The sequence below is a fragment of the Ursus maritimus genome, unplaced genomic scaffold, assembly GCF_017311325.1.
Source record: "Ursus maritimus isolate PB19 unplaced genomic scaffold, ASM1731132v1 scaffold_21, whole genome shotgun sequence".
Lineage (NCBI taxonomy): Eukaryota > Metazoa > Chordata > Mammalia > Carnivora > Ursidae > Ursus > Ursus maritimus.
In genome coordinates, this window is record NW_024424564.1 from 50978746 (window position 1) to 50993255 (window position 14510).

At 56.7% G+C, this 14510-nt stretch overlaps 1 protein-coding gene across 4 annotated transcripts in view; it reads right to left on the reverse strand.

Moving 5' to 3' along the window:
• TTLL1 (tubulin tyrosine ligase like 1) overlaps positions 1-14510 on the reverse strand; it is a 28373-nt gene that overhangs the window by 949 nt on the left and 12914 nt on the right. For all 4 annotated transcript variants that reach the window (XM_040637665.1, XM_040637663.1, XM_040637664.1 and 1 more), the window contains 7 exons: positions 13842-14050; positions 12988-13168; positions 11922-12056; positions 11215-11323; positions 7027-7170; positions 5126-5212; positions 2810-2973 (listed from right to left, as the gene is read on the reverse strand). In XM_040637665.1, the coding sequence (XP_040493599.1) occupies positions 2810-2973; positions 5126-5212; positions 7027-7170; positions 11215-11323; positions 11922-12056; positions 12988-13168; positions 13842-14050 (1029 nt within the window). The remainder of the gene's footprint in view (positions 1-2809; positions 2974-5125; positions 5213-7026; positions 7171-11214; positions 11324-11921; positions 12057-12987; positions 13169-13841; positions 14051-14510) is intronic.

The following is a 14510-nucleotide window of genomic DNA, read 5'->3' on the forward strand; positions in this document are numbered from 1 at the left end:
TGGCAGGTGCAGGCTCTGGCAGTGGGGTCTCCTACCCCACAGTGACTTCCCATCACCCTCCTGACTGATCCCCACTTCCTATCTGAGATGGAGAGGTTTACTCAGTGTCCTAAGGTCTGTGGGATCAAGGAAAACCCAAGACTTCAGATTCCTAATTGGGACCGCTTTACCCTGTGGATCAGGAGTGTGAAAAGCATTTCTGTTCCCTATGACACCTCCTTCCTCTGGGTCATGTGGTGGCGACGCCCTGACTGAGGGTCCTCTCAGTGGCCCTTCATGTCAAACGCAAAAGGTACAGAGATGCTCAGTTACGTTGAGTGAGCTGAACCGAAGACCAGGACGGCGATCAGGGCAAGAAGAGCACCTCCTTCGGTGTGACCTCGGGCAGCTAACTGGCAGCCCAGCTTCCCCCTCTTGCTGCGGGCACACTGCAGCCCGCTGTGAGCGCTCCGGGGAGGGCAGAGCACCTGACACCGGGGCAAGCCAGGCCCTCCCCCCCCACGCAGCTGGCTACTGCTGCACGAGGCCACGCCTCTGAGCCAACTACGGGACTCCTGACCCTGAGGCCTGAATGGAAGCGCCTGGAATGATCAGCTCTATGCTGGAGGCTTCCTTACTCACAGGAGTGCGGAGAGGGCGGTTGAGTGGGTGGGGGTGGGGGTCACCTTTTCGGCTGGTCAACTAACAGCAGTGAGGCTCTGACCTCTGTCTTTCACCGGAAGTGGAGCATCTGCTGCCCTCCCTCAAGGGCCCCAGGGGCTGCCGCCAGCCCAGCCTGCCACCACTCCGGTGGGATGAAGACAGAGCCACCAAGTCCCTCACACTCCAGGCAGGACCAAGACTGCCCCACATGCTCCGCCCCGCTCTGTCTCGCAGGCTGTCAGGGCTCACGTCACCCTGCACCTCCCACACCGCCACCTCCAGAGGCTCTGACACGTCCCAGTCTGACCCCCAAGCTCTTCCTCAAGCACTCAGAACTCGCCCGTTGCCGGCAAAGCCCCGGGTCTCCACCTCATCCTGGAACATCCCCGGCACCTTCCTGCGCTAAAACCCGGCTCTTCCCTGCAGCCCCTCCAGTGGGGGTGCTTTCTCTCCCACCCATCATGCCCCTGGGCCTGGAGGGAGCCCACCTCTTCAAAACTTCCTTCCCAGGTCAGCAGAATCCACCGCCCTCCTTGGCTGGTTACCTGTAACCCTCTAGGCACTGCCCCTAATTCCTTAGGATGCAGGCCCCTGGCTCCCAAGTGCTGGCCACTGCAGTGACCAGACAGGAGACCCCAACTCCCTGACCCGTGCCCCCCATGACCTCGTCCTCTGCCTCAGCTCAGGCCCGTTCCCACAGCCCCAGACCTTGTCATTAAGTAACCACAATCCCTGCAAAACCCGGATTGCAGACACTCCCTCTGACCTCTGCATCTTCTTTCCCAGCTCGCTTCCCTGGTGTCCCAACCCCAACAACCCGCAACCACCAGGGCCTCCAATCCCCTCCCACCCCTCACACTGCCCTCCTCTCTCACTCTCCTCCGTGCCCGACAAGCCCCCAGCGCTGGTCACTTCCCGCCTTCTGCTTACCCTGCACTGAGCCCACTTAACCACTGACCGTGGCTGGAGGAAACCACCCACCATGCTGAGTGGTCACACTTGCAGCCCCCACCACCGCCCCCGGAAGCCCCCACACTTCCCTTCTGAGTTGACCCTCCACCCTCGCCGGGGCTGCACACACATCAACGCCACGCACAGTGGAGACAGCAAGGCGGTCAGCCATGGGCTCTGGAGGCCGAGTGCCCACGCCGTGGGCCTGGGATCTGTGTGCGGCATGTGACGTTCACCACAAATGTCTTCCTTCGTTTTCTTAAAACGTTAAACTCCCATTTTTACTTCTACAGAAGGACTAATGTGACCAACACGTACACCCCTTCCTGTGTGGGGCACTATTTTCCTCTTTTCTCCAGCTCCCCTTCCACACCTTGCCGCCCACGGTAGTCGCATCCACGCGGACAAGCTAACACGCGTCCCTCACATGCCCTTTTCTGCAACGTGCTTTCCTCCCTCAGCCTCCCAGGCCCCGCCAGAGCTCCTGGGCCATGTTTTCAATGGCCACCTGCTATTCCATGGTATGAACCAACGGTACGTCGCTCAACCACTGCCCCCTTGACAGGCTCTCACGCAGCTCCCACTTCTTGTCACCGCCAATAGGCCACTGTACCTCTAAACCTTGTTTCCGCACGCGTGAGATGCGGCTAATGACAGTAATGACCTCAGGGGTTGCTGGGGAAATGAAGCACTCAGCACAGTTTCAGGCACGTGGGCAGCCCCCACTGTCAGCAACCATCATGAGTGTTCTCGTCTTCCTAACTCCGTAAGATCGCCTGCATCAGCTCCACTCAAGGTGGACACACCGAGGCTCAAAGAGCTGCAGAGAAGTCGTCAACGTCCCACAGCTCCAAGCAGTGGAGCCAGGGCGTGAGCCGGGCCTCGCTGCTCCACGGCGGCCCGGGAGAAGGTAAGCCATGGAGCTCCCCTGCTCCCACCTGCTCCCACCTGCTCCCACCTGCCCCAGTGGCTCACATGGTGCCCAGCCGGCAGCCAACGCTTCATCAGTATGGATCAAACGAAAGACCCAGACAAAGGCCCAGTTTAAGACCCGTTTTTCTGCCGCAACATGATCTATCCCATAACATCATTAATAAATGAAATACTCGGCCCAAACAAGGCAAGCCCACACCCACACAGAAAATCTAAGTTGGGCCCTGGTGCCCCTCCATCGGAAACACACAAGGACGGCCGCCCAGGCTGCACACGAACTCACAGAATCTCGTAATTGCCGAGAACCTCCTTTGGGGGCGACTTGTTCCATTTACAGTCTGGAATCTCGCCGTTAGGCACCGCGATGTTGAGCGTGTCGTTGATCAGGTTATACTTCAGGATTCGGTCGTTGGCGGTGCTGGAGGTGAGGGATGGGGACGCGTTCACCTATGAGAGGAAAGGAACCGCGTTCTTCACTGGGATCCCGGATGCCCGTGGTGTGAACACGTGCGCTGCTGAGGAAAACCACTGGCTACCACACGCTCTAGGTCAAACTATCACTCCATACTGTTCGTCTCTAATATCCCCAAGCACTTTGTATGGGAAGCATTTTAGGATCTGCTTTCATTAGCTATTGGGTAAAATACAAATAATATTGAAAACAGGTTGGGATCATGACCTGCAAATCACTTATCGCACAAATGAAAATGTTAAGTGAGGGGGCGCCTGGGGGGCTCAGTCGGGGAAGCATCTGCCTTTGGCTCAGGTCATGATCCCAGGGTGCTGGGATCAAGCCCCATGTTGGGCTCCCTGCTCAGCAGGGATCCTGCTTCTCCCTCTCCCTCTGCCCTTCCATCTGCTCGTGCTTTCTCTCTCTCTCAAACAAAATCTTTAGAAAAAAAATGTTAAGCGAATGTGGATCATAAACATAACTTCAGTGTCTCTCCGTGTGAGGAGCTCCGTCCCAAGTACTGAAAGCTTTGCTAGAAGCAGTGAACCAGATTACCCTGACCAAGTAGCACCGTGGGGTTGAAGTAAAAAGTAATGCCCCCCCTTTAAAGTAATCTCTATACCCAACGTGGGGCTCGAACTCATGACCCCAAGATCAAGAGCTGGATGCTCTACCGACGGGCCGGCCAGGCCATAAGGCCTCTGAGGAGCTAAGCACAGTCAAAAGCCCACAGGTTAAAACGCAGTCATTTACTGTGCAGAGCGTCCCGCAGGCCCTCCGTCACCACCTGCTGACTCTGACTTTAGCACCGTTGCAATGACCTTGGCTAGCGGTTTCCTCAGGCCGCGGGAGAGTGGAGGCAGCAAGCGTGCAAGTGGTTCAGTTTCTCCCAAACTGCCAGGCTCCACGTCTCTGCCGCCAGCAGGGTCCTAACGTTCAACAGTGAAAGGGACTGTACGAGCCTCAGGCGCCCTTGGAATTACCACGCTAGCATACCACAATGCCAGGATTATTACACATACGCTGAAATTAAGATCTGTTCTATGTTAAAGTAATATCCACAATTAAGATCTAGCTTATCAAGAAAAGCGTGACTTCCATTCAAGTTACTCTGTTTAAAATGGAAAAAAACGCTCTGTAACGCAGTGGATAGTGCCCTGGACGTCTAAAATGGAGAAAGAAAACGCGTAAATATTTTATATATGCATCCGTAGATCCCTGGGATCTACGAATATCCCCACGCGTGCCCGCGCGCGCACGAAGTTTGGGCAGTATAAGAAGTAACCTGGAAAATCTGTTCTGGAACAGCTTGCTCTCTGATAACCTGGCTCTCCCAGCAGCTTCCTGTAAGGACTCCCACTGAATTTCCCTACAAGGGGCCACTCATTACAACTTCCTTTTGAGACTCAGCTTTCCTGTCTCAAAATGGGATGCAGCGAAAGGGCTCGAATGTCTACCTCCGCAGGTGCTCAGAGGCACACGCAGGGAGACAAACGCACGGAACGGACGGCCCGCATTCCCGTGGCCTGTCCGACCCTGTGTCCCCTGAGGCCCGAGCTCCTCTCTCCGGCCACAAAGCAAAGCAGGGCAACCCCAGCAAGGCAGGCTCCACGTCTAGGCCTCAGGTGCATAGGCCAGTGCCCACCGCGGCTGGGGCAAGCGTCACCCAGGCCTGTCACCAGAGAAAGGGTGCGTGCAACCAGGCCAGCCACCACTACACCCCATCCATGCCTTGACACAGGCCCATGAACCCATGCCCAAACTACGCCTTGGCCGGAAGAAGATAACATCCCTTATCTCTGGACCATATGCGACTGCCTCCCACAGGCTTCCGGGTCTGGGAGCTCCTTTCCTGAATGGGAACAATGTCCCCGTGAGGACAGGGCAGGGCCTCCGGGGCACGATGCGTCTGGAAGCACCCGGGGGCGCCAGGGCACCCAGCTCGTGTGGACGAGGGAAGCCGGCTCTGTGGGTTGGGCTCGGAGGTGAGAGATCGGGAGTGTGCTCACTGTTCACCAGCGAGCCTGTCGCCCCAGACCACCGGTCCCTGTTACATTACAAAGCTGCCCCCGCCCCATCCTGCCGCCGGCCCGAGCCTGATGCAGGGCAGAGGCAGCCGGGCAGGCGAGCAGCCCCACGGGCGGTTACCTCAATCAGCCAGGGCTTCAGCTTGTCGTCGATGATGATGTCGTACCCATAGCACTCGAAGCAGTGCTTGTCGTTGTTCATCACCGGCTGCAAGAAAGTACGGGGCGGCTTGCACGGCAGCCGCACCCAGGCCCGGCCGACACCACCCCCTCCAAGGCACGGGCGGTCGGGAGGCGGGACCTCCTGGCAGTGCTGGGTGCTGGCATGCGGGGGTCTCACCGCCAAGACCAGGGCGCCCACCTCCACCCCCAGTGCTTCCCTCTATCCCTCCCGGTTCTTCCCCCTCCTCGGCTCAGACATGGAAACTTCCCTCAGCCTCCGAGGGGACGTCACGAAGCGACCACAGGGGTCTCCAGGCCTCACTCATCAGAGGCCTGATCAGATCGGCAGCATCTCTGCCCACTGGGACTGTCCTTGGAGCGGACAGAAGTCCAGCTCCATGGTCGGTACACAGAGTCAAGGCCTGTGCAGTCTCTCATCACACAAAGATGTCAACCACCAGGCAGGTAGGCCCTTCTCAGGCCCTTAAGGATGCGGGCTGCCAGGTCATGAACCTCCATTCTCTGTGACAAGAGTCAATCCATTTCCCGACAATTTTTGGATTTTCTTTTTAATGTTCAATCCCACTTCATAAACTGTTCTCCAGGTACATTAAAAAACCCTGCTAGCCACTCACAATGCAGATTCCCAGGCCCTGCCCAGGCTGCCTGGATCAAAACCCATGGGAAGGCCCAGCAAGCAGCCACAACACACGCGCCGCGGGGCCCCTTGTGTGCCCCACAGTGAGTGAGTGAGGCACACAGACACAACAGTGAGGCCTTTTTACACATTAGTGGGTATGTGGACTCTACTTCAAACACTGGACTTGACCTGAAACTCCTACGGGGAGACAGGCCAGTCCAGCCTTACCCGCTGGAGGAAAACCAGGCTGCTGGGGGGGGGGGGGGCAAGGGGGGCAGCGGAGAATTAGGGGCTGTTTTTCCAGGGGAGTCAGTGGAACTGCACATCCCTGGAGAGCCCGGGGTCTTACCCCCAGCCACTGCCCACACCACTGTCCCAGCAGCCTCTGCAGGACCGGAAGTTGCCAACTCTCCAACTCCCCCCGCCACTATCACCCAATTTCACAGAGAAGGCCTCCGAGGCTCCGAGAGGCTGGGCATACACTCTCCACAGGACTTGCTGCCTACTCCCCAGACCAGGCCGAGTGCCCTCAGGTCCCACAGCCAGTGGGCCAGTCCGTGGGGAGCCCCCTCGGCAGGCCTGGGCCCCGACGCCTGTCCCTGCACTTCCTCGCTCCAGGGCTGAGCCTCCATGTTGCTTATGAGTCACGGGGTGACGAGCATCTGGGAGCCCACGTGCGAAGCTCTGAACACAGCGGCCCACATGCTGGCAGCCTGATGTTTCTTTCTTTCCTTTGCCTCAAAAACAGATGCCCACCTGCTCTGGGACAGTAAAACGAAACACAAACACAAACTGCAAACCAGCCAACAAAGAGCAGACTGGAGGCAACAAACGGAGGCGTGGGTGTCCGGATGTCCGTGACGTCACAGAGCGGGAGGCCTAAACACGAGGCGGCCACCGCGAGGCCATCTCTGACCGTCAGCCCACGCCAAAGTGCGCCTCCTCCCCCCAGTGGCACAGAAGAGCTGCCGGGGACCCCAGCAGGACTCGTCCGGGCCGGCGGCTGCCGCAGGAGGCCCAGCACCCGGCGTGCCCCGGGCAGCACCGAGCCGGAAGCCGGCCCCGCTGCCTCCCCGAAACTGCCCCGGCCTCCGGCAGACTCGTGGACGTGAGGGAGGTGAGCCGGTAAAGACGAGTACTGGGCACAGAACAAGCACCCCCACCGCGCAGGCCCAGCGGCTCTGCGCGCGCAGGCCCAGCCCCCTCGCGCCTGCGCTCACCGCCACTGCCTTCAGCGACTGCACGATGATCCAGTGGATCTCGTCGAACAGCTTGCCGGTCACCTCCTTGCCTCGGGTGCTCTCCAGGTAGAGCCGCAGGTTGCTCACGGTCCACTTGCCCCCGTGGATGTGGTTGTAGTCTTCCTGGCGACGGGAAGGGGCACGGGGCCCCGGGCAATGCACCCTGAGGAATCTAGCACCTGCTCTTCCCCCCTAGAACGTGTGCTGGGGCCCCTAGACGGGGGTCTGTTTTAAAATACTCACTTCTAGTAGCACACTCACAGTGAGTAATTCATCCCCTGCCGTGCATGCCGTGGGGTGCCGCCCAGACGCCCCTTCAAGCCCAAGACACTCTTCTGGAGGAGACCCTCTCTGGGAGCTGCCCTTGGCTAACGGGAGCAGCCCAGTCAAGGTCATGGCCGCCCTGGCAGCCTGCAGCCTGTGACAGGCTGATGCCAGGGTCCCTCGGTCCCGGATCCATCCCGGGTGGCTGTGCAGATCACCCAGCTCCAGGCGCCCTGCCGCAGCTGCGTCCCAGCTCGACCTTCCCTCTGCCCTGTCTGGACGCCCCCATGTTGCCCCAGCAGACCCCCTGCATACTCTCTCTGCCTGCGAGTCTGCTTGCAGAGAAGCCACACGCCAGTTCCGGGCACCGTGGCCCAAGACCACACACGTAACTCCTCACAACGTCCCATCCGGGGGCAAGAACCTTGGGCTCAGAGGGGTTACGTGACCCACCTGAGCTTCCAGCCAGGCTGAGAGGGAGCTGGCCCCCAAGCCCGGCTTTCTCACCCTCATCCACGGCTCTGTCTATTCCTTGGACCCTAAACATGGACTCTCTACCCAATGCTTTCTTTTGGAGGCAAAAAGCTGGAAAATGCTAAAGTACATCAGAAGTTTATGAGACCAGGCTTCGTTTCCCTAAGTATAAAGAGAAGTGGGAACTAAGGGGCTCCTGGGTGGCTCATTCGGTGAAGCGTCTGCCTTCGGCTCAGGTCATGATCCCGTGGTCCCGGGATCGAGCCCTGCATCGTGCTCCCTGCTCAGCGGGGAATCTGTGTCTCCCTCTCCCTCTGTCTGCCACTCCCCCTGCTTCTGCGCACGCACTCTCTCTCTCTCTCTCTCCGTCAAATAAATATATTAAAAATTCTTAAAAAAAAAAGTGGGAACTAAAACCAAACCAGCCTAAGAAAGGACAAATACCACTGACTCAAAATAGACTTTGTTTTCATATTAACAAAAAATTAACAACACTTTAATTAACCCCAATTTTAAAAAATACCTTTCGAGGTTAAAGATGAATTTATACATTGGTTTCACTAAGATACCTTACCAGACGAGGTACCCAACTGTGTTCACCTCAAATGCACTCTCAGTAACTCAGCATTTGTACCCCTAAAAACAGGGACCCAGAGAAGTTACAGGGAAACCACACTGCTGCCCAGCAATAGCTCTTTTTTTCCTGTTAGAGTCTCTTCACTATCAAGAAAAGTTCACTTAAAAAAAAGTTCTAGGGCGCCTGGGTGGCTCCATCAGCAAAGCGTCTGCCTTCACCTCAGGTCATGATCACAGGGTCGTGGGATCGAGTCCCACACCGGGCTCCCTGCTCAGGGGGGAGCCTGCTTCTCCCTCTGCCCCTTTCCCTCCACCCGTGCGTGCGCTTCCTCTCTCCCTCACAAAAATAAAAAAATAAAATTAAAAAAAAAAAAGTTCTAGATATATAAATTATCCACGACAAAACACTGCCTTACACATGTGTAAGTATAAAAAGCAGGAAATGGGGGCGCCTGGGTGCCTCAGTCGTTAAGCATCTGCCTTCGGCTCAGGGTGTGATCCCAGGGTGCTGGGATCGAGCCCTGCATCGGGCTCCTCCGCTGGGGGCCTGCTTCTCCCTCTCCCACTCCCCCTGCCTGTGTTCCCTCTCTCGCTGGCTGTCTCTCTCTCTGTCAAATAAATAAGAAAGTAATCTAAAAAAAAAAGCCAGCAGGAGATGCCTTCCGCTTTTTGGACCGTAGGAACATTATTTTATCAGATTTATCTCAGAATACTTCATCAATCAATTTGCAAACACTGCCCACGTCAAGAGGCACCCCTGCTCTTTCCATTCCCTTCTCTGCTTGCTGGATCCCTCTGCCTCCTGGTGGGCTCCCACCCACACTCCTGCACCCCCACTGCAGCCCCAACGCCTCCCTCGTCATCAGTCCTTTGCGATCTGCTTCCCCAGCTGGTCCCTGAGCTTCCTGAGGGTGGAGAGGCCCCTTTGCGGTCTCTGACCTAGGCGCCGGGCTGTGCTCTGGGCCCAGGGACACTCGGTGGACACACCCGACAGACAGCTTTAACGTTTCAGTGTCCAGTACAACACCTGTCCTTCAGGCAAACCTAACTGAGCCATGTGAGGCTTCTACTCGGGACTGAAACTTGGATTTCTCAGAGTAAGCACTTTCTCACGTGAACAAGCAAAGCATTTACAAATAGAACCCAAAGAAAACACAGAGCCTTCTGGTGCATTGCAGACATGCCAAGCTGAAAGTCCTGCCTTCTGCTCGCTCCTTCCATGCATTTAAGAAAAAATGGTTTCTGTTTCTTATTGATGAAATAGTGACTCAGCTGACTGGTGTCCTGAGACGGCACATCGAATGGAGCCCTCCCAATTTCAGTGTGGCCCCCAGCACCCCCCCCCCCAGCTGGCGGCTTGGCAGGCCAACATGCTCCGCGCTGTCCTCAAGGACACCAAGCGGACTCAGGTCGGCACTGTCATCTCCCAGCCCACACCCAGACCTCACTAATTGTGCTACTTGGTGACAAAGGGCCTGACGTCATTGCTCAGCTTTCTCCAAATGGCTATAAGTTTTGTGCTGCGTCCCGTGACAGCTCATTTTCCTAATTCTTATGAATAAGCTTCTGACCAAGCCATCCTTGCTCCTCTAACCTTGAACGTGTAACAGTGAGGCTCGCCAGTCTGCTCTCAGGGGAAGCTACTGGGCAGTGAATCAGGGTCGGCCTCACACAGAAGACTGTCAAGGCCCTCGGTAAATGGTGACCAGCAGGGTAATACCAGGGCTCCCGTTTGCAGACGAGGCAGCCCAGGGAGGCCGGGGTGACTTGCCCAAGTCACACAGAGGGTAAGGGATGGACAGGGGATGGAGCCCAGGCTGGTCTGACCAAACCCTTCAGTAGGTTAGCTCAAAAAAAGCTTGTTTTCTATCAACACTTACCCTCTTTCCACTCAAATTGCATTAAAAAAAGGACCAAGGTACTCAAGGCTTCCAATCAAGCAAGACCCAAACAGAAGAATCTCTCATCAAGACATGAGACCTTCCAAACATTTTTGTTAGGACCAGAGTAAAACCCTAAAGGCCACACAGAACCTACGATGTCCTGCGTCCTGGCCCTTGCTGGCCTCACCAGGTACCCCTCACTCTGCCACCCCTGCTCTGGGGGTTCCAGCCGCCCTGGCCTGCTCACAGCCCCCGCAGTGCTCCTTTCTGCCAGGTGGCCCCGGCACACGCTGTACCCTCTGCCCGAACGCTCTTTCCGGGCCTGGGTAACGCCTGCTCACACTCCAGGCCTCTGCTCAAGCACCACTCCACTTCGCACCGAAGGCCCCTCCAGCCCCCGGGACTGGGAACCCCGCCACCCCACGCTCTTCTAGCGGTGCACTCCCTAGCCTCAGAGCCTGCGCCGCGGTTTGTGATTACACATTCCTCGACGCCTATCTCCCCCCCACAGGCCTAGGCTCCCCGAGGAGGGACCGAGCTAGTTTCTGCCCATCGGTGTCGCCCCGGCACTCAGCATGGGATCAGCTCAGGTACTCAGTGAGTCCTCGCTGAACGAAGGGCCGAGGACGTGTCCTCTCCTGTGTCCTCCCACCATTCCCATGAGGGAGTGACATTATCTCCTTTTACAAATGAGAAAGCCACGCTAGGCTTGGAGAGTCAAATTAACTCGCCCAAGGTCACGGAACCAGAAAGGCAGGGCTTGACCCCGGGGCTCTCTATCTCCTCTCCGCGAGCCACCCCACCCGCGGCTGGCTCCGCTGATGCGCCGGGACAGCCTCACCGGACACTGAAAGCCCCCGCTCTTCCTGANAACCAGGGCGTCTGGAATTCCACTCCGGTAGCCACCTGCCCTCTAGAAACCCACCGAATGGGTCCACCTCCTTCAGCTCGAGTGAAAGGACGCGCTTACCCCATGTTTCTGAATGGCGACGTTGGTGAGGTGAACGAACATGTTGTCCAGCTCACTGGTGCTGGGGGTGTACTTCACGGTGCAGAAGCGGCAAAAGCCAAGCTTATACCTACGGGGGAAGTTAGATTACTGCAACACGCTGAGGAGAAGCGTAAAGAAAATACAACACTTTGGGGGCTCCTGGGTGCCTCAGTCGGTGAACCGTCTGCCTTTGGCTCAGGTCATGATCCTGGGGTCCTGGGATCGAGCCCCGCATCGCGCTCCCTGCTTAGCAGGGAGAATGCGTCTCGCTCTGCCCTGCTGCTCCCCCTGCTCGTGTTCTCTCTCAAATAAATAAAATCTTAAAAAAAAAAAAAATGTATATATATATATATGGAAACTTTGTTCCCTTAAAAGAGCCCCTTTTTGGGTTTTAAGCCTCTAAAAGAGCTGCTTTTTTATTTTTTATGGTTCTTTTTTTATAACAGTCATGCTAAGATATAACCCACATGCCACAGAACTCCTCCACTTAAGGCACACAGCTCCGTGGTTCTTGGCACCCTCAGAGGCGTGCGACGACTTGACTTCCCGCCCCACAGAGAAAGCCTGTGACCGTTAGCAGTCACTCCCCAGGCCAGGGCTGGGCAAACGCTGATCTGCTTTCCGTCTCCGGGGACCTGCCTACTCCGGGCGTGTGGAAGCACGAGACAAACCCCCGCGGCTCTTACATGTAACAGCGCAGCGGGCGGTACGTGGACACCAGAACGTACAGGCGCAGGTCAAACTTCCTCCCGCCGATGAGCAGCGGGTTGTTAATGTAGAGAGAGATCACGTAGGCCTCCTTAGTGGACTGAGTCACAAACCTAAACGCGTCGGAGAAGGTCAAAGTTAGATGGTAAAGACCCAAGCCCTCTGCCGCTCGTGAGGTGNAGGTGGATCCGTGGAGGGGCCCCCAAGCCTGTGCCCTCGCCCCAGAGGACAGCGCCAGCAGTCCCTGGAACCCGCCAGGGAAGTGCTCCCTGGGCCTGACCCATGTTGGGGTCAGCAGCGTGCACTCAGATGTAAATGTCCTGCACGAGGAGAAGGTGGCCCTGTCGCTCCTGGGAACCTTGGCAGTGAGCCACCAGCCCTTCAGGAGAGGATCACATTGCAGCATCTCTGAGCAGTTCAGGACCCTCAGAGCCAGCATGAGCCCCAGACAAAACCCCCTGGCCTGCTATCCTCAGTTCCAAGGAGACCTCAAACCCCAGGCAGACCCCTGACCTGACATCACCTAGCGCCACCCCTGCTACTGATGGCGCACACTCCCACGTGCCTCACACGGATTCACCTGTTCGTCCCCATCTTGCCCCCGTGAAGATGGTGCTATTAGTGTCCCCCGTTTACCCGGATGAAGCATGTACGAGTCTATAGGAACAAAAGGTACTCAGTAAGTGTAGACAGGGATTCAAAGCCACATACCCTGGGCCCAGATCTTAAGCAGATGCTTCGCTGCCTCAGAAATACCAGGACTGAGCGGGTCTCACAGAAACTTCCAGAACAAAGATGGCCCACAAGGTCCCTGCTCCTGTGACCGTATGCTGGTTCACACACCACTTCCCTTTGCAACTTGCCTTAGGTGGGATCCTACAATCAACCACATGATTGCAGCCACAGAACCCTGCCATGGCGCCACGTGGCAAATGCCACACGCCTACAAAAGCAAGCGAGGGTCCCCAGCCCCCAGGCAAGCCTGACAGGCGGCCCGGAACTCCTAACTTGGAAGCCCCCAGGATGGGTGGGCCCTGCACTCACGAAGACGTTTTGCTGTCCCGGGACCACTTTTTGATCTGCGAGAGCTTGTTGATCAGAAAGATGCCCTTCCCCTGGGCTTTGCCGCAAGGTTTCATGATCCAGGTGCTGGAGGGGCTTTTCCTGAACTCCTCCACAAACAGGTTGTAGTCGGCGGGCAGCATGTAGGTGACTGGAACGAAGTCTGAAAGGGGAAACAGAGGGGACAGCTGTGGGTGAGCCAGCCCAAGGTGGCCCCAGGCAGGAAAACGCAGCCACTGTCCTTTCTGCGTCTGCTTCACGGTGCCCCCCCGTCCCCCTCCCCAAGCCAGCATCGAAAGGACAAGCCCCTCTGCCATTCAATTCCTGTACAATAACCTTATCACCTGTGTGCTAAGCACTTCGCAAACATTTAATCTACAGAGCACTCTGTGGGCTAGGTCCTATTATTCCCATTTACCAGATGAGGAAACTGAGGCCCCGAGACACTGGTTATCTAATTTTCCCAGGTGTGTAGAGGGATTCTGAAACTATCCAACAGTCCAGCTTTTACCACCAGACCGGAACCGGGACACACTTCCTGGGAACCGTCAGATGCAGTAATGAGCCTGCAAGACGAAATGCAGCCTGCAGCGTAAGACAAGCTTCCCTCCATCTGGGCACTGAGGACGCGCTCTCCCTCACGTGCACCACGTTCCCAAGGCGCTCCTAGAAACTCAGATCCAAACGTGAGCCCCCGCCCTGCCATTCTGGAGACTCGTGGAATGAAAGAGGTGCCCAGCCCAGCCGGTACAAACATGTCACCATCTCGGTACCTGGCATCACTAGGGAACTCAGGGATTTGTTTGAAACATGGGGCCAGCAAGAAAGGCACAAACCCAGATAGAGGTATTTCCCATTTTCGTCTTTTTCTGCCAGAGGACTCCCTTCCTTCTCCAGCTCCTTCCTGTATCTTTTAATATTCTTCACCATCAGGTCCTTCCGGGTCAGTTCGTAGTGGTTCGGAAAATGGTTGACTATTTGATCGTCTGAGAGCCGATAGCCAGTCTCGACACTAAAAACGTTTCGGATGGTTTGCACACTCATCCTAAAAGGGAAGCACAGCAGGGGCGTGCAGGGCAAAAGCTCAGAGCAGGTCCACGCGGTGGCAGTTCTTGTGAAAGCTGGCGACCGGAGGGGCTTACCCGTTCCCCCCACCCCCAGCACCCGGGCCAGGCGACACCCGGCCCAGTGTGGCACAGGGCGGTGTCCGGCGAGTGGCTGGGCCCGGAACTGTTGGAGGCGGGCACTGCTCCGAGTCTCTACAGTGGATGGTTTCACTCCCCAGCACAGAGCAGATGTTCCAGAATGCTTATCGATCAAGGGTACCATTGACTGTGGGTAACGAGCCAATGACAGAACCTCCTCCAGACTCCGAAATCAGGAAAATCATTTATTCTCACCTAACGTCAAGAAGGACAGGGACGGCTTTAAATCAGAATCGCAGGGTGACATGAGGGCCCTGGGTCAATACTCAATATTCTCGCAGAGACCTCGGATGGGCCAGC